Raw genomic sequence first — 16,843 nt, 5'->3', positions numbered from 1 at the left:
CCTCTCAATATCTGCTGACTGGAGGTTGGGGAAAAATCTTTCCCAGCTCCCTGTCACAACGTGAGTCTGTCTACAGGAACTATATCACTGTCTGGCCTGTCTTGGGCAAGGAGGGAGATACTTTAAGTCTCAGAGTTAAAGCAGGGGCTTGCAGGTCCCCAATTAACGCGGGGTTAACAAAAAGATCATCACCACCAGGAGACCCGTATTTTGCTCATGAAACAGCTTTTATTTTTGTTCTCAGTATGTGCCCTTGAAGATTTCACATGGTCTGGAGGTCTGGGTCCTCTCCAGACCGAAGGGAAAAGCTTGATTTAGATTTGAACAGTTCTAGGCAGTTCACTTGGAGTAGCATTAAGTCAGAAGGCCTCAGAGAGAGGGAGTTTACACTTGTACCTTTTTCTGAGATGGGTAATACAGTGAACAAAAAAAAAAATCAATAAAACAGAGATTCAGGTCTGCGGAGGTCTGCAAATATCCACACACACACACATATATACATAGCTGTGGACGTCCATCTCTATGTATATATGTATGTCCATGTATGTATATTTACACACGCACTTAGGTATAAACACCTCCTATGTGAGATTTCAAGTTACTGGCTTCCCTGCGTTTTGTGATCAAAATACAAATGGTTCAGATGTTGTACATCGCTGATTTTCCTCGTCTCAGTCCCTCCCTCCCACCCCACCCCCCAACATAAATAACATTACAAAAGGTTGGATGTTCCTAAGGTTTTTTTTTTCTTTTCAAAGATTTTGTTTTTTTTTAATCACTTTCCCCCCGCCCGCCCCGGCCCCCCCCTGCAAACTACCTCTGGGCTTGTAACACAGCAGCATGAATTGGACAAGACTGGGTAAAAAGCATGGATTTCCAATGGATGGACAGCTGGACATGGTATCTTGTTATCTGGTGTAGGGATGGGGTTTTTGCATTTCCACCAACAGATGCTACAACATTAGGAAGCAGATAATTGTCGGGACTGTCCCAGCGCCCTCCCCGGGCGGTGGGGGGACACTGGTCGGACCGCTGAGAAAACCCGAAAGGTGTTTAGGGATGTGACATCTCCGGGAGTTTCTCAGCTCAGTTATTTACAGTTTTCTTAAGCTACGTTTTCTGTTTGGAACAACTGTTTCCAAAGATGTTTCTTTCTGAGAGGAAGGCAGGGAGGTGAGGGGGTGGGACTGGGGAAAGGAACCAAAGAACCAAACCAAACCCCCTGTTTTAATCCCCCGGCTTATCATCAACACACTTCATTAAGAGTAGATACTGGACAATGATTGGTTTCTTTCTTTAAAAAAAAAAGAGGAGCATGAGAAAGAAAGAGAGGAGAGGGAGGGAGAGAGAAAAAAAAAAACAGAGAGAGAAGAGAGAGAGAGAAAAAGAGAGAGAGAAGAGAGAGAGAGAGAGGAAGGGAGGGAGAAGAGGAGGATTAAGGAGAACGTCGCTCTTTTTTCATAAGTAAATGACACTGGATGGTTCGGATTCGGTTCTTGGCCGGTGCAAATTCAGGCTGCAGTTTTAGTGTTGACTCATACCACATCATGGCCTTTTCAAACTCCTCCTGCATGGGACAGACGACCAAAGGTGAGGAAGAAAACCGTCCCGCCCCCGACTGCCCCAGCCCCAGCCCCCCCTCTGAGGTCCGGCACCGGGACATCCCATCGCCTCAGACGTCGGAGGGAAGCGGGGCAGCTGGAGCTGGAGGCGGCACTTTGGCCTTTCAGAACCTTTGAAGCACGGCCGGCTCGGAGCCCTGAGCTCATGCCCAGCGCTCCAGCCGTCACTCCGCCGGGGTTCTCGCCCGCGAGGCAAACAGGAAGCCCCCGAGGTTCCAGGGGGCCGGTTAGTGGGAATCCCACTCGTGTCTCTCCCGAGCCATGTCTGAAGTGGGGAGTGCCCCCTGCCCCCCTCCCTTCCACCACCAGGGGCAGGTCACACACCCTGGCGCTGGGAGGGGCCTCTTCGCTTTACATGGGAAGAAGATGAACTCGGGGAGCCGGACGGCTGGAGACGGCCCCTCGTGCCCGCTGCTACTCACCATGGCCACGTAGACGTTGGCGAGGGTGAAGTGGTTCACGACAAAGTGCGGCGCGATCTCCACGGCCATGGTGGCCACCACGATGGCGTCCTGCCAGAGCCGGGCGTTGTGCAGGATGTTGGCCAGGCTGATCAGGGGCACATCCTGGCAGAGGGGAAGGAAGTACGCGATGGCTACCCACGCCCCCCGACCCCCCGGAGGCGTCTCGGCGTGGCTGCCCCTGCCCAGCTCCGGGGGCTGCAGCGGGTGACTCGTCCCGGCGGCCCCGGCCATGTGCTGGGGGGACCAGCCGAGGACTCGAGAAGAGTTCGCATCAGGACACAGGAGGGGCCCGCACCCCCCCGGCCCACTCTGGGAGTTAGAAACGCCGCCATCGGGCGGTGGGAGGTAGAGCTGGCGGAGACTAGTGAGCTGCACTACAAACGCCGCCGCGACTCCCTCTCGCATCCATGCGCCATTTTGTGAAGCATCCGGCTCCTTGCTCTGACTTACTCTCCTTCCCCATGGTCGCCGGACTTAAGGAAGAGCACAAAAGGACTCCCCTCCCCTTCCTCTCAGTGTCCCCGAAAGCAGGGTCTCAGTCCCTACATCCCGACCCCCTCCCCGCCCACCAAATTCTGTGCCAGAACCAACGCCCAAGTTCCTTGGCTCCCGAGCACCTCAGGCCCAATCTGTCTCTGCAGCAGCGTCACTGCCAAGTGACCCGTCTGGGTGCCAGGAGCCGGAGGTGGGCCGCAGGGGCTGCACACTCGGGCCTGTTTCTCAGTGCCGAGCACACAGTAGGGCCCATAATACACGTTTGTCGAGGGAAGTGGTGCGAGAGCGAGGGGGAGAGCGGCTGAGTCTGGGCGGGAGCCTCCTCCTGAGCCGACGCTGCTGGCGCGCGGGGACAAGGTGGGGTGAAGCTGGGAGTCAGCGCTAGCCTGGCCCTAAATCTAGACAGATGGATGTGTGTGTATGTGTGTGTGTGTGTATGTATATGTGTGTGTATGTGTGTGTGTATATGTATGTGTGTGTATGTATATGTGTGTGTATGTAGGCATGTATTTGCGTATATAAATATAAATGCATGTATGTGTGTGTGTATATGTGTGTGTGTGTATCTGTATCTAAATTTCTGAATCCAAGCGGAGGAGCTTGGTCCTGTTTCCACCCCAAGTAACGTCACCGAGAGTCGTGAGTCCGTTAAGGAAGCACTAGCTGGCCCAGCTGCACGCCGGGAGCCCCGGACGATGGGTGCAGAGCTGGAGGGGCCAGAGCCGCCACCCTGGGTGCCCTCCCTCCCTCCCAGACGAGGACCCTGGGTCTGCAGAGGCCCCACAGCCCTGAGTCCGGGGCAGGCCCTGACCCTGGAGGCCGTGCCCAGCCAGAGCGGGAGAGGCTGCTGATGCAGACGGAGACTCGCCCTTGCCCTGCGGCGACGTCATACAAGGCAGAGGTCCTGGAACAAAGCGAACCTCGCGCTCGTCTCCCTGACCGACCAATGGGAGCGGCCCCCACCAGCCCCGGCTCTGGGGGCGCCCTGGACAACAACGGACCCTCAGGGGTCTGGGGAAAAGCCAGAGAGGCCTCCCGGGGCGCGGGGGACACAGGGTCTGGGGACTCTGCCAACGTCTGAGCGCGTCCAAGAATAACGGGTCCTGTCTCTCGGGGGATGTTTCCTGCTTCTGGGCGCAGGGGAGGCTGAAAAAGGGGTAACGGACTGTGCAGGGGCCCCACGCTGAGGGGGTCAGAGCCCAGCTCGTCCAGTCCCCTCAGAAAGCCGGCGTGGGCCCTTTGCCCTAAGTTGTGTCAGGCTGAAAGGGGAACGAAGGCGAGACTGAATCTGGGTTTTCCTGACTCCAAAGCCTCACTCTTTTCCTTTCCATTGGTGAAGGGAGTTTTACATGTAGGGAGTAACTCTTAGAGGTTTACAGACACACACACACACACAGTCACACACACACAGTCACACACACACACAGACACACACACACACACAGACACACACACACACAGTCACACACACACACACACAGTCACACACACACACAATCACACACACACAGTCACACACACACAGTCTCACACACACAGACACCCCCCCCCACACACACACACACAGACACACAATCACACACAGACACAGTCACACACACAGACACAGTCACACACACACACAGTCACACACACACACAGTCACACACACACACAGTCACACACACACACATACAGTCACACACAGACACACACAATCACACACACACACACAGTCACACACACACAGTCACACACACACTCACAGTCACACACACACAGTCACACACAGACACACACACACAATCACACACAGACACACACACACAATCACACACACACAGTCACACACACACACAGTCACACACACACAGACACACACACACACAGACAGATACACAGACACAGACAGACACACACACACACACACACACACACACACACCCCCCAGGAGCCGGGAGCTGCCCCGCGGGCGGCACTCACTTTCATGTGATGGGGGGCGTAATGCAGGGCCTGCCTCAGACAGTCGATGGCCTTCTTCCCTTGGCCTTTCACCCGCCAGTAGAGAGCTGCCATACTGGAGAGGACCCAGGAGGTCTGGTTCTGAAAGGGAAGGGTGGCAGAGCTGACGTCTCTGGGACGCTGCCCGCGCCCACGGGCTCTGCGGTTCACGGGGAGCGCGGGGCCGGGTCGTGCTCCGGGGGCCCAGGCCGCAGCTGCCCTCAGCCCTGAGCCCGGCAGGCCGGCGAGCCCCCGGAGGCCTCTGCCTGCTGTGGACGTTAAAGATTTCAGAGGGAAAACCGGAGCTTTACAAGGTCCATCCCCCTGCCTAACGCTGCACGGGTGAGGAGGGTCTGCTCTCCTCCACAAAGCACAACTGTCCCCCGACTGGGGGTTCTTTATGCTTTGTGTGTGTCACGGACCCTTCCGCCAAATTAGCCCATGCACTTCTCCTCAGAACAAGGCTTTTAAATGCATAATATGGAATATGTAGAATTACAAACTCAACTAATTAAACTGAAATAGTTATCAAAATACATATTAAGAGCCCCCCAACACGCTCACAGACCCTGGTTAAGAACCACAACCTCTCTCTTTCTCTCTCCCCCTCCCACAGGAAGTGCCCGTTCTAGGAGAAACAAAAAGGGGCTCAGGGAGGGGCTCACAACCCAAGGTCTCGGAGGTACAAGGGAGAAGAGGTTTTTGACTTCGCCCTTCCAGCCCCGAGACCCCTTGGTGGCTGCTTCCCGGTGGGGGAGTCGGCGGCCCCGGGCCCAGCCCCAGCTTCCTGGACCGGTGACTCACCTTTTCCAAAACTTTGGCGATCCGAGTGCCAATTTGCTCAAACGACTGCTGGGGGTACTTGTCCTTGCCAAGATTCTGTAGCACCTGGAAGGGGGGAGAGAGAGATGGGGCGTCAGAGGAACGGAGATGGGAAAGGGATGCAAAAGCCCCGTGAACCCCGGCAGGGAAAAATGATGGAAAAGGCCCAGAAGCGGAGACAGAGGTTGGGGTCCCAGAGATCTGGATTCGAGTCCTGGCTCTGCTCCTTAGAAGCTGTGGGACCCCAGTTGTAGGAGCCTCGTTAGAAAGTGAGCTCGTACTTTTCCATCTGGGCCCCGAGGGCTTCGCACTCTACCTCTTCACCTGCTGCGTTTGCTCGTTCGTTCTTTCAGACCAATAGTAAGACCATGTGTTAAGGGGTCCCAGGCAAGGCTTACTGAGGCCGGCTTATGGGGATCCATTTGGCCAGAAATGCCCACAGCAGGGCTCCCCGCTGCCGGGCTCCCCACCTTTGGGACCCTCACCGCCAGGTTCCCCACTGCTGGACTCCCCACTTTTGGGCTCCCCCCACTGCCCTGGCCAATGGCTGGGTCGGGGCTCGCCCGCCTTGCTCTCACCACTCACTGGCAGAGACAAGCAGGGCCTGAAACAGGCCGGGGGCCGGGCGAGGGCCCAGGCTTCACGAGCTCCACGGTGAGGAGGCTCCAGGGGGGAGGCCGGGGGCTCCCGCGCCCGCTCACCTCCTTGAGCTGGCTCTCGCCCGTGTAGTGCAGGCTGGCCCGGTTGGCCACCCCGTGCAGGTGGTCCAGGGTGTGCATGCTGGCGGGGAGGTTGCTGTTGCAGAGCGGCTCCATGGCTGGCTCCTGCAGCTGCGTGGCGAAGTCTATGTGTTCTGTGATGCTGAAATGGAGAAAACGCGGTGAGCCGTGGGGGCAAGGCGTCCGTCAATCAGTCGAGAAGCCCTGATTAAACACCGGCTGTATACCGGCACTACGCCAATACTGGGGCTACAGATAAGAGCCGACGTTCCCGGGGCGGCGGGGGGAGACGTGGAGGCGGAGCGGCTGGGAGATCCTTGGGGAAAAAGCACCAGACGCCGGGAACCGGGAAAGGCTCCCCGCCGAGGGGGCGTCTGAGCTGTCTTGGGGGAAGCCAGGGACTCGCCAAGAATAGGTTAGGAGGAGAACTAAAGCAGCCGGAGCTCTCAGCTTTGGTGACGATTCCCAGTGTTATTTTCAGGCTCCAGGGGAGTCTTCAATGAGCTCCTTTTCCTTCCAGCCCTTCATCTTTACGCGGAGCCGGTGAATGGGGACGCCTTCCCCACATCACGTAAGCGTAAGGGGCGGCCGGGGAGCGCCGAGCCTGCAGGCAGGAAGGCTCCCATTCGTGAGTTCAAGTCTGGACTCAGGCTTTTGAGGGAGTCGCTTCCCCATCTGCCTCAGTTTCCTTATCTGTAAAATGAGCTGGAGAAGGAAATGGCCGACCTCTCCAGTGTCTGCCGGGAACAATGTAGTCCCCCCCCTTCCAGACGTCCTTATTTCCTTCACGGGTCGGCTCAAAGCCTCCTTCGGCGGGAGCTCTCCCCGGTCTCCGTGCCCCCACCGGTAAAGCTCCCCGAGGGTAAGCCCTGCTTCTGGGGCTCCCCTCTGTAACTCGGCACCGGGAGCCCGCCTGCCGAGCGGAATCCCCCGCGCCAGCCCAGAGGCTGCCCCCGGTCAGGTGACTGCACAGACACAGTTCCAGCTTTAGAACCGTGGGGTAAGCACTAAAATAACGAAATACATTTTGTAGATCAGTGAGCAGGAGGTTTTGGGACAGTGTCTGCTGTTCTACCGGCTGCCTTAAGTCAGCAAAAAAAAGTCTGGCCCGGCGCCTCCCCAAGGTAGGGCCTGACCTTCAGGAAGTTTCCCTGTTAGTCCAGGGAGGGGGCCGGGAGAGAAAGGGCTGGGGGGACCACAGGCCATTCTGGGCCGGGGGTCAGAGGCAGAGCATCCCCAGGGAGCACGGCCGTCCCCAAGGCCGCAGGCGGCCGTCCCGCGGTGATACTCACTCTATGTTCTTGGCCGAGACCGCGAGCCAGGTGCTGGCCACGGTGGTGAGCTCCACGCGGCGGAGCTTGACGCACTCGTCGGGGCTGGGCCAGCCCAGGCTCTCGTAGTCCCGCTTTTTCCCTGGAGGACACAAGGAGACAAGTCAAGACCTCTCTGAAGGAGCAGGGCTGGAGGGGGGGCCGAACCTCGGGGACGGTCTAGACCAGGGGCCCTCAAACTACGCCCGTGGGCCAGATGCGGCAGCTGAGGATGTTTATCCCTCTCACTCAGGGCTGTGAAGTTTCTTTATTTAAAGGCCCACAAAACAAAGTTTTTGCTTTTACTATAGTCCGGCCTCCAGCAGTCTGAGGGACAGTGAACTGGCCCCCTATTTAAGAAGTTTGAGGACCCCTGGTCTAGAGCCAATGGGAAGTGGAAGGGAAGGATCTCCTGGATCTCCAGCAGCCTCCAAGTCAAGCAAGGCGGGCGGGAAAGCCCAGATTTCCCTGGATTTGATCCCGTGCATCCTCACCAAGTATCACTTAGTCAATAACCTTTAAGAGCCAATTATGTAATTATATATATATTTTATATATTACATGTATATATATTTTATATATGTATATATTATACACATGCACATGTATTATATGTATGTATATATATGTGTATGTGTGTATATATATATATATATGTATGTATTTAATTTCCTAAGTACAATGTTCTCCCAAAGTTCTAACATGATAAATAAGGCACGTTCCCTGCTTTCCATGGGTTTATATTATAGTGAGCAGTGGTGATGTGTCCAGAGAAAAACACGGCCCAAATCAGAATATTAGTGCACATCACAGGAGGAATCTGTGTGTTATGAGGCAGGAGGAAGATGTAGCCAATGCAGCCCTTAACACCGGAAGAGTTGTCTTGTTCCACCTTTTATTCTACAGATATGGGAACCAAGGCCCAGAGATCATAGCGGTATAATAAGAGGTAGAACAAGGATTTGAATCCAAGGCCTCCAAACCTAAATCCTCCTTTTGGTAGCAGAGGAATGAATCATATTTAAAGCTTTGGCTACAGGAAGGTGTTTTTCTAAAGAAGTCTAGCAGAAATTCAGTTTCAATTGATCAAGGATGGACAGAAGCAGCTACACCCAAAGAAAGGACACTGGGAAACGAATGTGAACTATCTGCATTTTTGTTTTTCTTCCCGGATTATTTATACCTTCTGAATTCAATTCTCCCTGTGCAACAAGAGAACTGTTCAGTTCTGCAAACATATATTGTATCTAGGATATACTGTAACCTATTTAACATGTAAAGGACTGCTTGCCATCTGGGGGAAGGGGTGGAGGGAGGGAGAGGAAAAATCGGAACAGAAATGAGTGCAAGGGATAATGTTGTAAAAAATTACCCTGGTATGGGTTCTGTCAATAAAAAGTTATTTAAAAAAAAAAAGAAAAAAAAGAAGTCTAGCAGAATAACAAGGAGGTAATGAGGCTTTTAAATGAAGAGCATGAACACCTCTCACTGGCACCGTTTTGGGAAGCCAGGGTATTTTCCATGGGTCACAGTCTGAACAAATAAAAGAATTAGGCGTTTTTGGAATGGAATTCCAATGAAAACCTAAAAATCTAAGGGAATTTAAATGAGATGGGTGGGAAGCAGGACTTCTGCTTTGTGGAGGGCCTCATTTATTGTAAACATTATGAATACAGCCACGTTGTTACAGGAGGACGGGATGGAGACTAAAGGGGAGCATGGGTAGGATTTAGACTTCATTAACTTTCCTAAAGTCCAAGTGTGACCAGCTTCTCCCATCCTCCCCCTGCCGTACCCTGGTGGTCACCAGCTTGACCCTTAAGGCCCAGTTTTCCAGTGCTCCGTCCCCTGTGCCACGCTCCCTTGGCAGTGTGGAGAGAGGGTGAGGAAAGGGGATGGTGCGTGTGACACGGAAGCCGCAGACCTGTACGCCTGGGAGGATGGGGATGTCCCGGACAAAAAGAAGGCAATTTAGAGAGGGATGGAGTCTGGGGAAAGATACTGAGCTGAGTTGGGATGTGCTCAGTGTGTGATACCTGTGGGACATTCAGGTGAGTAGCTGGGAGGTGGTGGGAGATGGGTCCTAGAGTTGGAGCACGTGGGTTCAATTCCTCCTATATTTACTTCCCACGGGACCTTGGCAAGTTAAACTGCCTCGGTCTCAGTTTCCTCATCTGTAAAATGAGAGGTTGGGATGTGGATGGATTTTGGTTCCTTCCATCTGTGTCTATAATAACATATTTATTAATTATAATAATATAAATAAGATGTGTGATTGATGTCAGCTAAGAGATGAGACCTGGATCTGTAGATTGAGGAGCCAGAAGATGAGAATCTAACTCATGGGAGCTGAGGAGCGGGTCTTGGGCATCCATGGGGTACAGTTCTGCATGTTAGAGTTCACACATGAATGGTGATCCTGGAGACCTTAAGGGAGACCAGTATCAAATAATGCCGAGAGAACAAGGAGGAAGCTGAGGGAAGGCCACTGGATTTAGCCAACAGGGCTCTTATTCATCAGTATGCCTCTTAAAATGTGGTGTGCTAATCAGAATGCAGTTTTCTGGATGTGGTCTGTCCAGCAGAGAGTACCAGAGAGCCACTCTCTCCCTTGGTCTACACTGGAGTTCTTCATTTTTTCTGTGTCATGAATTCTTTGGGAAGTTAGGTAAAACCTACCTCAGAATAATGTTTTACAATAGCTGAATAAAATGCTAAACTTTGTTAGAGGCGAGTGAAAATGAAGATGTAACTTCTTCCCATCCAGTTTCATGGACAAGAGTTTTATGATTGAAGTTTTATTATTTTTAGAAAACTCTATCATAACTTTGGCTCATATAGAGTTTGTGATCAGCTAAAATTCCAGATCTTGACTACATGAACTTCTGTAAATTCAGTTCTCCTACATCTTGTACCAGCTTGCGCGCTTTCTCTCTCTCTGTCTGTCTGTCTGTCTCTTTTTTCTCCCTTCCAGCTCCCTTCCCCATATATATATACATATATACATATATTCATTCATTTATTGTCAGCTATTAATAAAAGAATAACTATAACTTTGCAGGAAGTAAATAATATCTATATTGACACTCTCACTGTAAATGAGTCCAGAAAACATAACAAAGCTACAGCTTAATTGAAAGGACAGATCAAGGTTCTTCATTCATTCAAGAGTTGGAGGAAATGGCTTCATCTTTTGCTCAAAAGTAATAAGAAAGATTATTTCATGGGGTACTTGGGCATTTCTCCTCGCAGGGTTCCTAATGCATAGGTGAATGCAGAAGGCAGACCTAGTTTTACTTTTCTATAAAACCTCAGGCTTAGCAGTGTTTCTGATAAAGTAAGCACTTGATGACTGAGTGATAAGCAAATGGACCATCACAAAGAAAATATTTGCTTGCCTACCAATATCTGCCACAAAGGATGAAGAAGTCGAGAGATTTTTATGAATACCTGAAGAAAATTCTACTAATGATCCATATTTACTGATATTTGGTGACTTCTATGTTCAAGATGAGTATGGGGAAGATGCCAACAAATACTCTGGAAAATCTGGTTCAGAGTTTAAAAATGAAGGAGAAAAGATTCAAAAGCCTCATGACTTCATATTATGAATATTAAATGTTAATATGTGGTTTTCTTTCTTGCTTTCTTTTTTTTTTTTTTTCTAGTTTAACTCTTTAAAAAAAAGTTTTTTTAATTACTTATTTTATCTCCCCTCCCAATTACATGTAAAGATAATTTTAACATGATTTAAAAAAAGAATTTGAATTCCAAATTTTCTCCCTCCTTCTTTTAGATGTTAAACATTTTGATAGAGATATACAGAATATGCCCTTTAATAAGAAAGCTTAAAGATACTGAACTTGACAGGCACTGGACAGCATCACAAAAAATAGAAGCTGATTATCAACAAACAGGAAACCACAAATTATCAACAGAAGTCATTTCAAAATCAATTGTCTCTGTGCAATCAGTCTTAACTACATAGGACAATGGTTACTATTGCAGCGGGCAGTACTGGGGAGTTTTTATAACAGGGGCTGAAAATTAACATATCCTCTACAGACTAAATACTTTGTTTTATATATAGACACAAACATGTATATGTATGTATACCTATATATATATTTGTGTAACTTTTTCAAATAAAAAAGGTAATATGATATAATGGACAGAGATCTGGTATGGAAGCTGGGGGAAAGGGAAAGATAAGGGAAAGACCTTGATCAAGGAGAACAGAAATAATCCCAGAAGACCTCCTGGAAATAGCCATAAATGATCCTGTGAGTGGATGGCTCTTAGAGCTAAGGCTTCAAGTCTGAATTCACAGATTTTAATGGAATCAGTGTTGGAAGGATCTTCCCAGTCATACTTGAGCAAGAATCCTCTCTGAAACATGCCAGATAGGTGGTCATTTTGCTCTAGCTTGAAGCCTTCTGGATATGGAGGAGGAGGGTGAGACCGGAGATACATTACCTTTGGAGGTAACATGTTCCATGTTCCCATAGCTCTAATTTTTAGGGAGTTTTTCCTAATATCAAGTCTAAATGTTTCTCTGAAAATTTTACCCATTCCATAATTATTCCTTGTTCTGCTCTGTGAGGTACAGCAGAACAAAACTAATTCTTTTCCCCCCATGAAAACTCACATTTGGCGTGTCCCGCCTTGAAGTTTTCTTTTCTCCAAACAAAACAATACTGACTTCCTTTGACTAATCCTCATATGAAATGATACTGGGGATTTTGTGTATTCTGTTCTTGGAACCTCTGATCCATTTCTAGCTTGTGGTTGTGTTTCCTTAAAATGCAGGACCACCCAGAACTTTACACAATACTCCAGATATGCTCTGACCAGGGCAAAAAACAGCATGGCCCTCACTTGTCTCATTCTAGACATTATGCCTTAGGTTAGTTTCTATGCAACACTAAAGAAAAGATATGGCCTATAATTTCAACAATCACAACCTGACCTATGGTGTTTCAATAGGTAACAACAAAACATGAGAAACAGATTGAGAAATGGATGCCATCAAAGATGATAACAGTTTCAAAAAGAAGTTTAATTGATGTAAATTAGTTGCTAGAATGAGAAAATCTAGAGCTTAGAAATCGCCTTGGTCAGTAAATGCTGGATTTCTTTGCCAAGCAGAAAGAGATGGCAGCCAAATGTAAAACTAGTTTAGAATATAACCTCCTTTCACAGAGCAGAATGAGAGAAGATTGTGAACTGTACTGGCTTGCAAAACAGTGGAAAAAGGTAGAAGGAAGACTATGCTAATTGAAAAGTTGGGGAAAGGTATAACCAAATAAAATCATCCCTCAAACATTTAAGGATAGAACAAGAAGGATAACAAAACAGACATAAAATAGAAAAGATCTGCAGAAATTTCTATCATAAACTCTTTTTGTCATGAGGGACAGTAAAGTCTCCAACTTTTTAATCTATCATCATAGTCCTGAATATGCTGAGAAAGTAGAAATGAGAAAAAAAATCATGAGATTATATTAATACATGCAGAAAAGGCTTTTAATAAAATTCAACACTAATTTCTGTTTAAAACACTTGAAAATATTGGTATAAATGGATTTTTCCTTAAATTGATGACAACCAATTGGGGAAATGGCTGAATAAGTTGTGGTATATGATTGTGATGGAATACTACTGTGCTATAAGAAATGATGAACACAATGAGTTTTAGAAAAACACGGAAAGATTTGTATGACAATGAAAAGCAAAATGTAGAACCATTGTATACATTATTGTATACGTTATATCCATTGTATTGTATACATTAATAGCAATATGATTTTAAAAATGACTTTAAGTGACTAAGTTATTTTATCTATTATAAATACCCAAATTTACTGTAAAGGATACATGAAGAACTATCTGTATGCAGAGAAAGGACTGATAAATATTAGTATATAAAGAAAAATTTTACACACACACACATATATACATACATATTTTTACATACATATACACAAATGTACACATACACACACATACAATTTATTTCTAAGGATAGCTATGAGAGGGGAAGGAGAAAGAAAAAGGAAACTAAAGCAATTTACATGATAATTTGGTTAAATATTTGAAAGGAATACTAAGTTGTGTATAACAGTTTGGCAGTTTCCTGTATAATCATCTCTTTTAAAAATTGTACTCTGTTATGGAAATGCTTATTTTATTCCATGAATTGAAATTTTAAAAATTTTAAAAGTTTTTCTGAATCTAAGTGTAAGACATGAATTTCTCCTAAATTGTCTTATTAGATTCATCTTACTGTTTTTGCCTACTAAAGTCCTTTGGAGCCTGATTTGGTTACTCAATGTGTTAGCTATTCCTACTCACTTCTTATCATCTGTAAATCTGATAAACATGTCATTTATACTTTTATCCAAGTCACTGCTAAAGTTTAATTATTAATCAGCACAGGGCTAACGACAAATTCGTGCCACACTCTGCCTCCTTCTAAGTTGACTTTAAGTCATTAATAACTATTCCGTGGCGGGGGGTGGGGGTGGGGGTCTAACCCTCCCACCAATTTTTTCCACAAGGACTTTCTGTCAAATACTTTACTAAGATTTAGTTGTGATTTAGCTATAGCAGTTTCCAGTTAAAAATTATCAAAAAAAGAAAAACAGGTTAGTCTTGGTAAAGCCAGGCGGGTTCTTTGGGATTTGTTTCCTTTTCTAGATGCTAATCAATCACATGTTCAATAACACAATCTAGAATTTTGCCAGCAATCAAAGTCAAACTCATTAGCTTGGTTCCTATTCTCTTCTTCTTTTTTTTTTTTAAATAAAAATTGAGACATTTATCCTTTTCCAGTAGGATGCCATTTCTCTTATTCTCTATATTTTTTAAAAGATTACCGATGATAGCTCCATATCTGCTGGTTATTTCAGGACCCTATAATGCAATTCCTTTGGACCTTGTGGTCTGAACTCATAAGGTGTGTGTTTATTAGATTTCCTTCTTATCCTTGGTAAGAATCTACTATTCCGATATTTTAACTTCCACTGGGAAATACATATCTCCTGTTCAGACTCCATATCTGTAATTAGTCAGTCACGTCCCAGATTTTCATTTTTCTTTTAAAGCCTTTGTTTTCTACTGATGGAAATGATGAAGTCACCTGTGTCCCTTAAGGTCCTTAGTTTCTGATGCAAGAATTCTCTTTAATTTTGCTTTCTAGATTTTGTCTGATGGCACTGCTTACTATGTACTGGAAAATAACAGATCTTTCTATGGTTAATATCAGGCTGACCATCAGTCAATTGCCTCAGTATTCTCCAGCACTGAGGTTATCAAATACAACTATAATTTTTCTTCTTCTAATCCTTAAGAATGATCTCCCTCCTGATAGGAAAATATTCACTGGATTTTAGAGTGGGTGGCTAACTGGAAGCTATATGTCCTTTCTGCTCTCTTCAGTTTTGGAGTTATTTTAATAATCCCACTTGTGCTTGAAAACAAAATTTTCACTAAGAGTCTATTCATGTAAGGCTATTTTATCTAAATCTAAAATCTAAAATCAAAATCTAAAGTCTTTAGTCAAAATCTAAATGTCAAATCTAAATTTGACAAAATGAAATCTAAAGTCAAAAATTTAGGACCCTGTGCACTAGGACTTTTAACAGAACACTGGACATTCAGTGATAAAGACAGGTTTTGTGTGTTGCTTTTGTAAGTTGTAAGGGGAAGGGAAATAAATGTAATGTCTATTATGTTCATAATTAAAAAATAATTATTCTCAGCTTTGCGTATTCTGTACATTTGAAAAATGAGTTTTCTATGTTCTTCATCCAAGTCCCTGGTTAAAATTTAAGAGAAGATAACAGAGCTGTCAAGTATAAAGCTCTGTGGAATACTATTGGCCATCTCCCTCCTGGAGGACCCTTATGGGTATGCTTGCTCTGCCAACTGCAAACTCTATCAGCAATAGCACATATTTTCAAGGGTGTCAGGAAATACTTTGGTCAATGTCTTACTGAAATCAAGGTGTACTGCCGATGGCATTGGTATGTACAACAATTACAAAGTCCTAAACCAAGAGAAAAAAAATAAAAAATAGAGTTGGCTTAGCATGATTTATATATTCTTGTTCACCACACTCCTAACCTGCTATTTTTTCTGCTTAAGAAAACTGGTAGAATGGACAGCAGTCCACGAGCACCGTTTCTTACTTCTCTACCCCTTCCTACTTTTCTATGGGGAGAAGGCCGATACCGTTTATTGTTTGCCCTACTACAGAACAGGTAAAGCTTAGAAATGACTCGTTTTTGTGAACTCATTGTAGATATTAATGATCACCCTTCCTTTTCTCCAAGTATTCCCAGTTATTCATCTTTTCTTCTTTGAAGAGATCATTGCCCAGTTTACCAATCTGTAGTTTCTACCTTTCCCATCTTCCATTCATTATGATTTTTCAACCAACGGTGATTTCACTGGCACACTTACAAATGTATTTCTGAATACCTTAAAATGTATTCATTTGGGCTAAGAGACTTGAATTCATTAAACCTAGTTTGATGCTTTTAAAAATTATCCATTCCTCTATCTTTGCTTTCAAATTCATCTTAATGATATTCTTTCTAGTGTAAATAATTTCTTCTTAGAAAAAGTGGAACTAAATTTGGATTTTAAATTCAACCATTTTCCCCAAAGGGTGAGGTTATCTTTCTCTTGCTTTTAACTTAGTGCAATTGTTTCTGTTTTGGCCAGAAATCCTGAGGGTCTTCCCCTGGACGCTAATTGTTTTTTTTTAAATAGGTAAAAGAGGCCATTTTCTACCTTATTTCTTACCTAGCCGTAATCACTGAATGGGTGTTGCCTCAGTCAAACTGAGACCTGTTAAAGCCCTTGGTCTCCCTGATGTCATGGTCCTCTTTGAGAATGAAGGACAAACAACAATAGCCACCGTGCAAACACTGAGCTGGCATTCCCAACTCTACTCCATTTCCTCATTCCTTTTTTATTATGTTTTTGGCATCCCAGCCTTCCTTTCCAAAACCACCGGTACAAATACACATCATCCTTTTATATTTGTTCTTGGATGTCACTCCTTTATACTTGTTCTTGTCACCCAGCAGAGTGGAAAATGACCTATGGTGGCTATTAGGAGATCTAATCTCCCGTCTCTCACTAACTAGCTCCACAACAATTCATCTAATCTCTCTGCTTATCGATCTTTTTATTTACCAAGAAAAAACTGGTTGACCTGGACAATTTCCTTCTAGGTATACAGTTTTTGATTATATCTCCATCTTTCCAGCTTTTGAGCTCTGTTCCCCCTACCCTTAATCTGAATTCTTCACTTTCCTATATATTCATACTGTCATTATCAGATGCGTAATCTGTCTGCCAAATAGAGTATTTCCCAATAAAACACAAAATATAATGGAATTTGATGGTGGTAAATCTAA

The 16,843-nt window shown here is 46.1% G+C and overlaps 1 protein-coding gene across 1 annotated transcript in view; it reads right to left on the bottom strand.

Annotated features, from left to right (window-relative positions):
- Window positions 1-208: 208 nt before the first annotated feature.
- Window positions 209-16,843, bottom strand: part of TTC17 (tetratricopeptide repeat domain 17) — a 107,109-nt gene continuing 90,474 nt past the window's right edge. Inside the window, exons 20-25 of the mRNA XM_051966259.1 lie at window positions 7,395-7,515; window positions 6,085-6,244; window positions 5,366-5,449; window positions 4,544-4,663; window positions 2,045-2,188; window positions 209-1,567 (exon numbers count right to left, since the gene is read on the bottom strand). Coding sequence (XP_051822219.1) covers window positions 1,436-1,567; window positions 2,045-2,188; window positions 4,544-4,663; window positions 5,366-5,449; window positions 6,085-6,244; window positions 7,395-7,515 — 761 coding nt within the window. The 3' untranslated portion in view covers window positions 209-1,435. The remainder of the gene's footprint in view (window positions 1,568-2,044; window positions 2,189-4,543; window positions 4,664-5,365; window positions 5,450-6,084; window positions 6,245-7,394; window positions 7,516-16,843) is intronic.

Source organism: Antechinus flavipes, chromosome 6, assembly GCF_016432865.1.
Source record: "Antechinus flavipes isolate AdamAnt ecotype Samford, QLD, Australia chromosome 6, AdamAnt_v2, whole genome shotgun sequence".
NCBI classification, from domain to species: domain Eukaryota; kingdom Metazoa; phylum Chordata; class Mammalia; order Dasyuromorphia; family Dasyuridae; genus Antechinus; species Antechinus flavipes.
The sequence above is the reverse complement of the archived record's forward strand: the minus strand, read 5'-3'. Positions and strand labels throughout refer to the sequence as shown.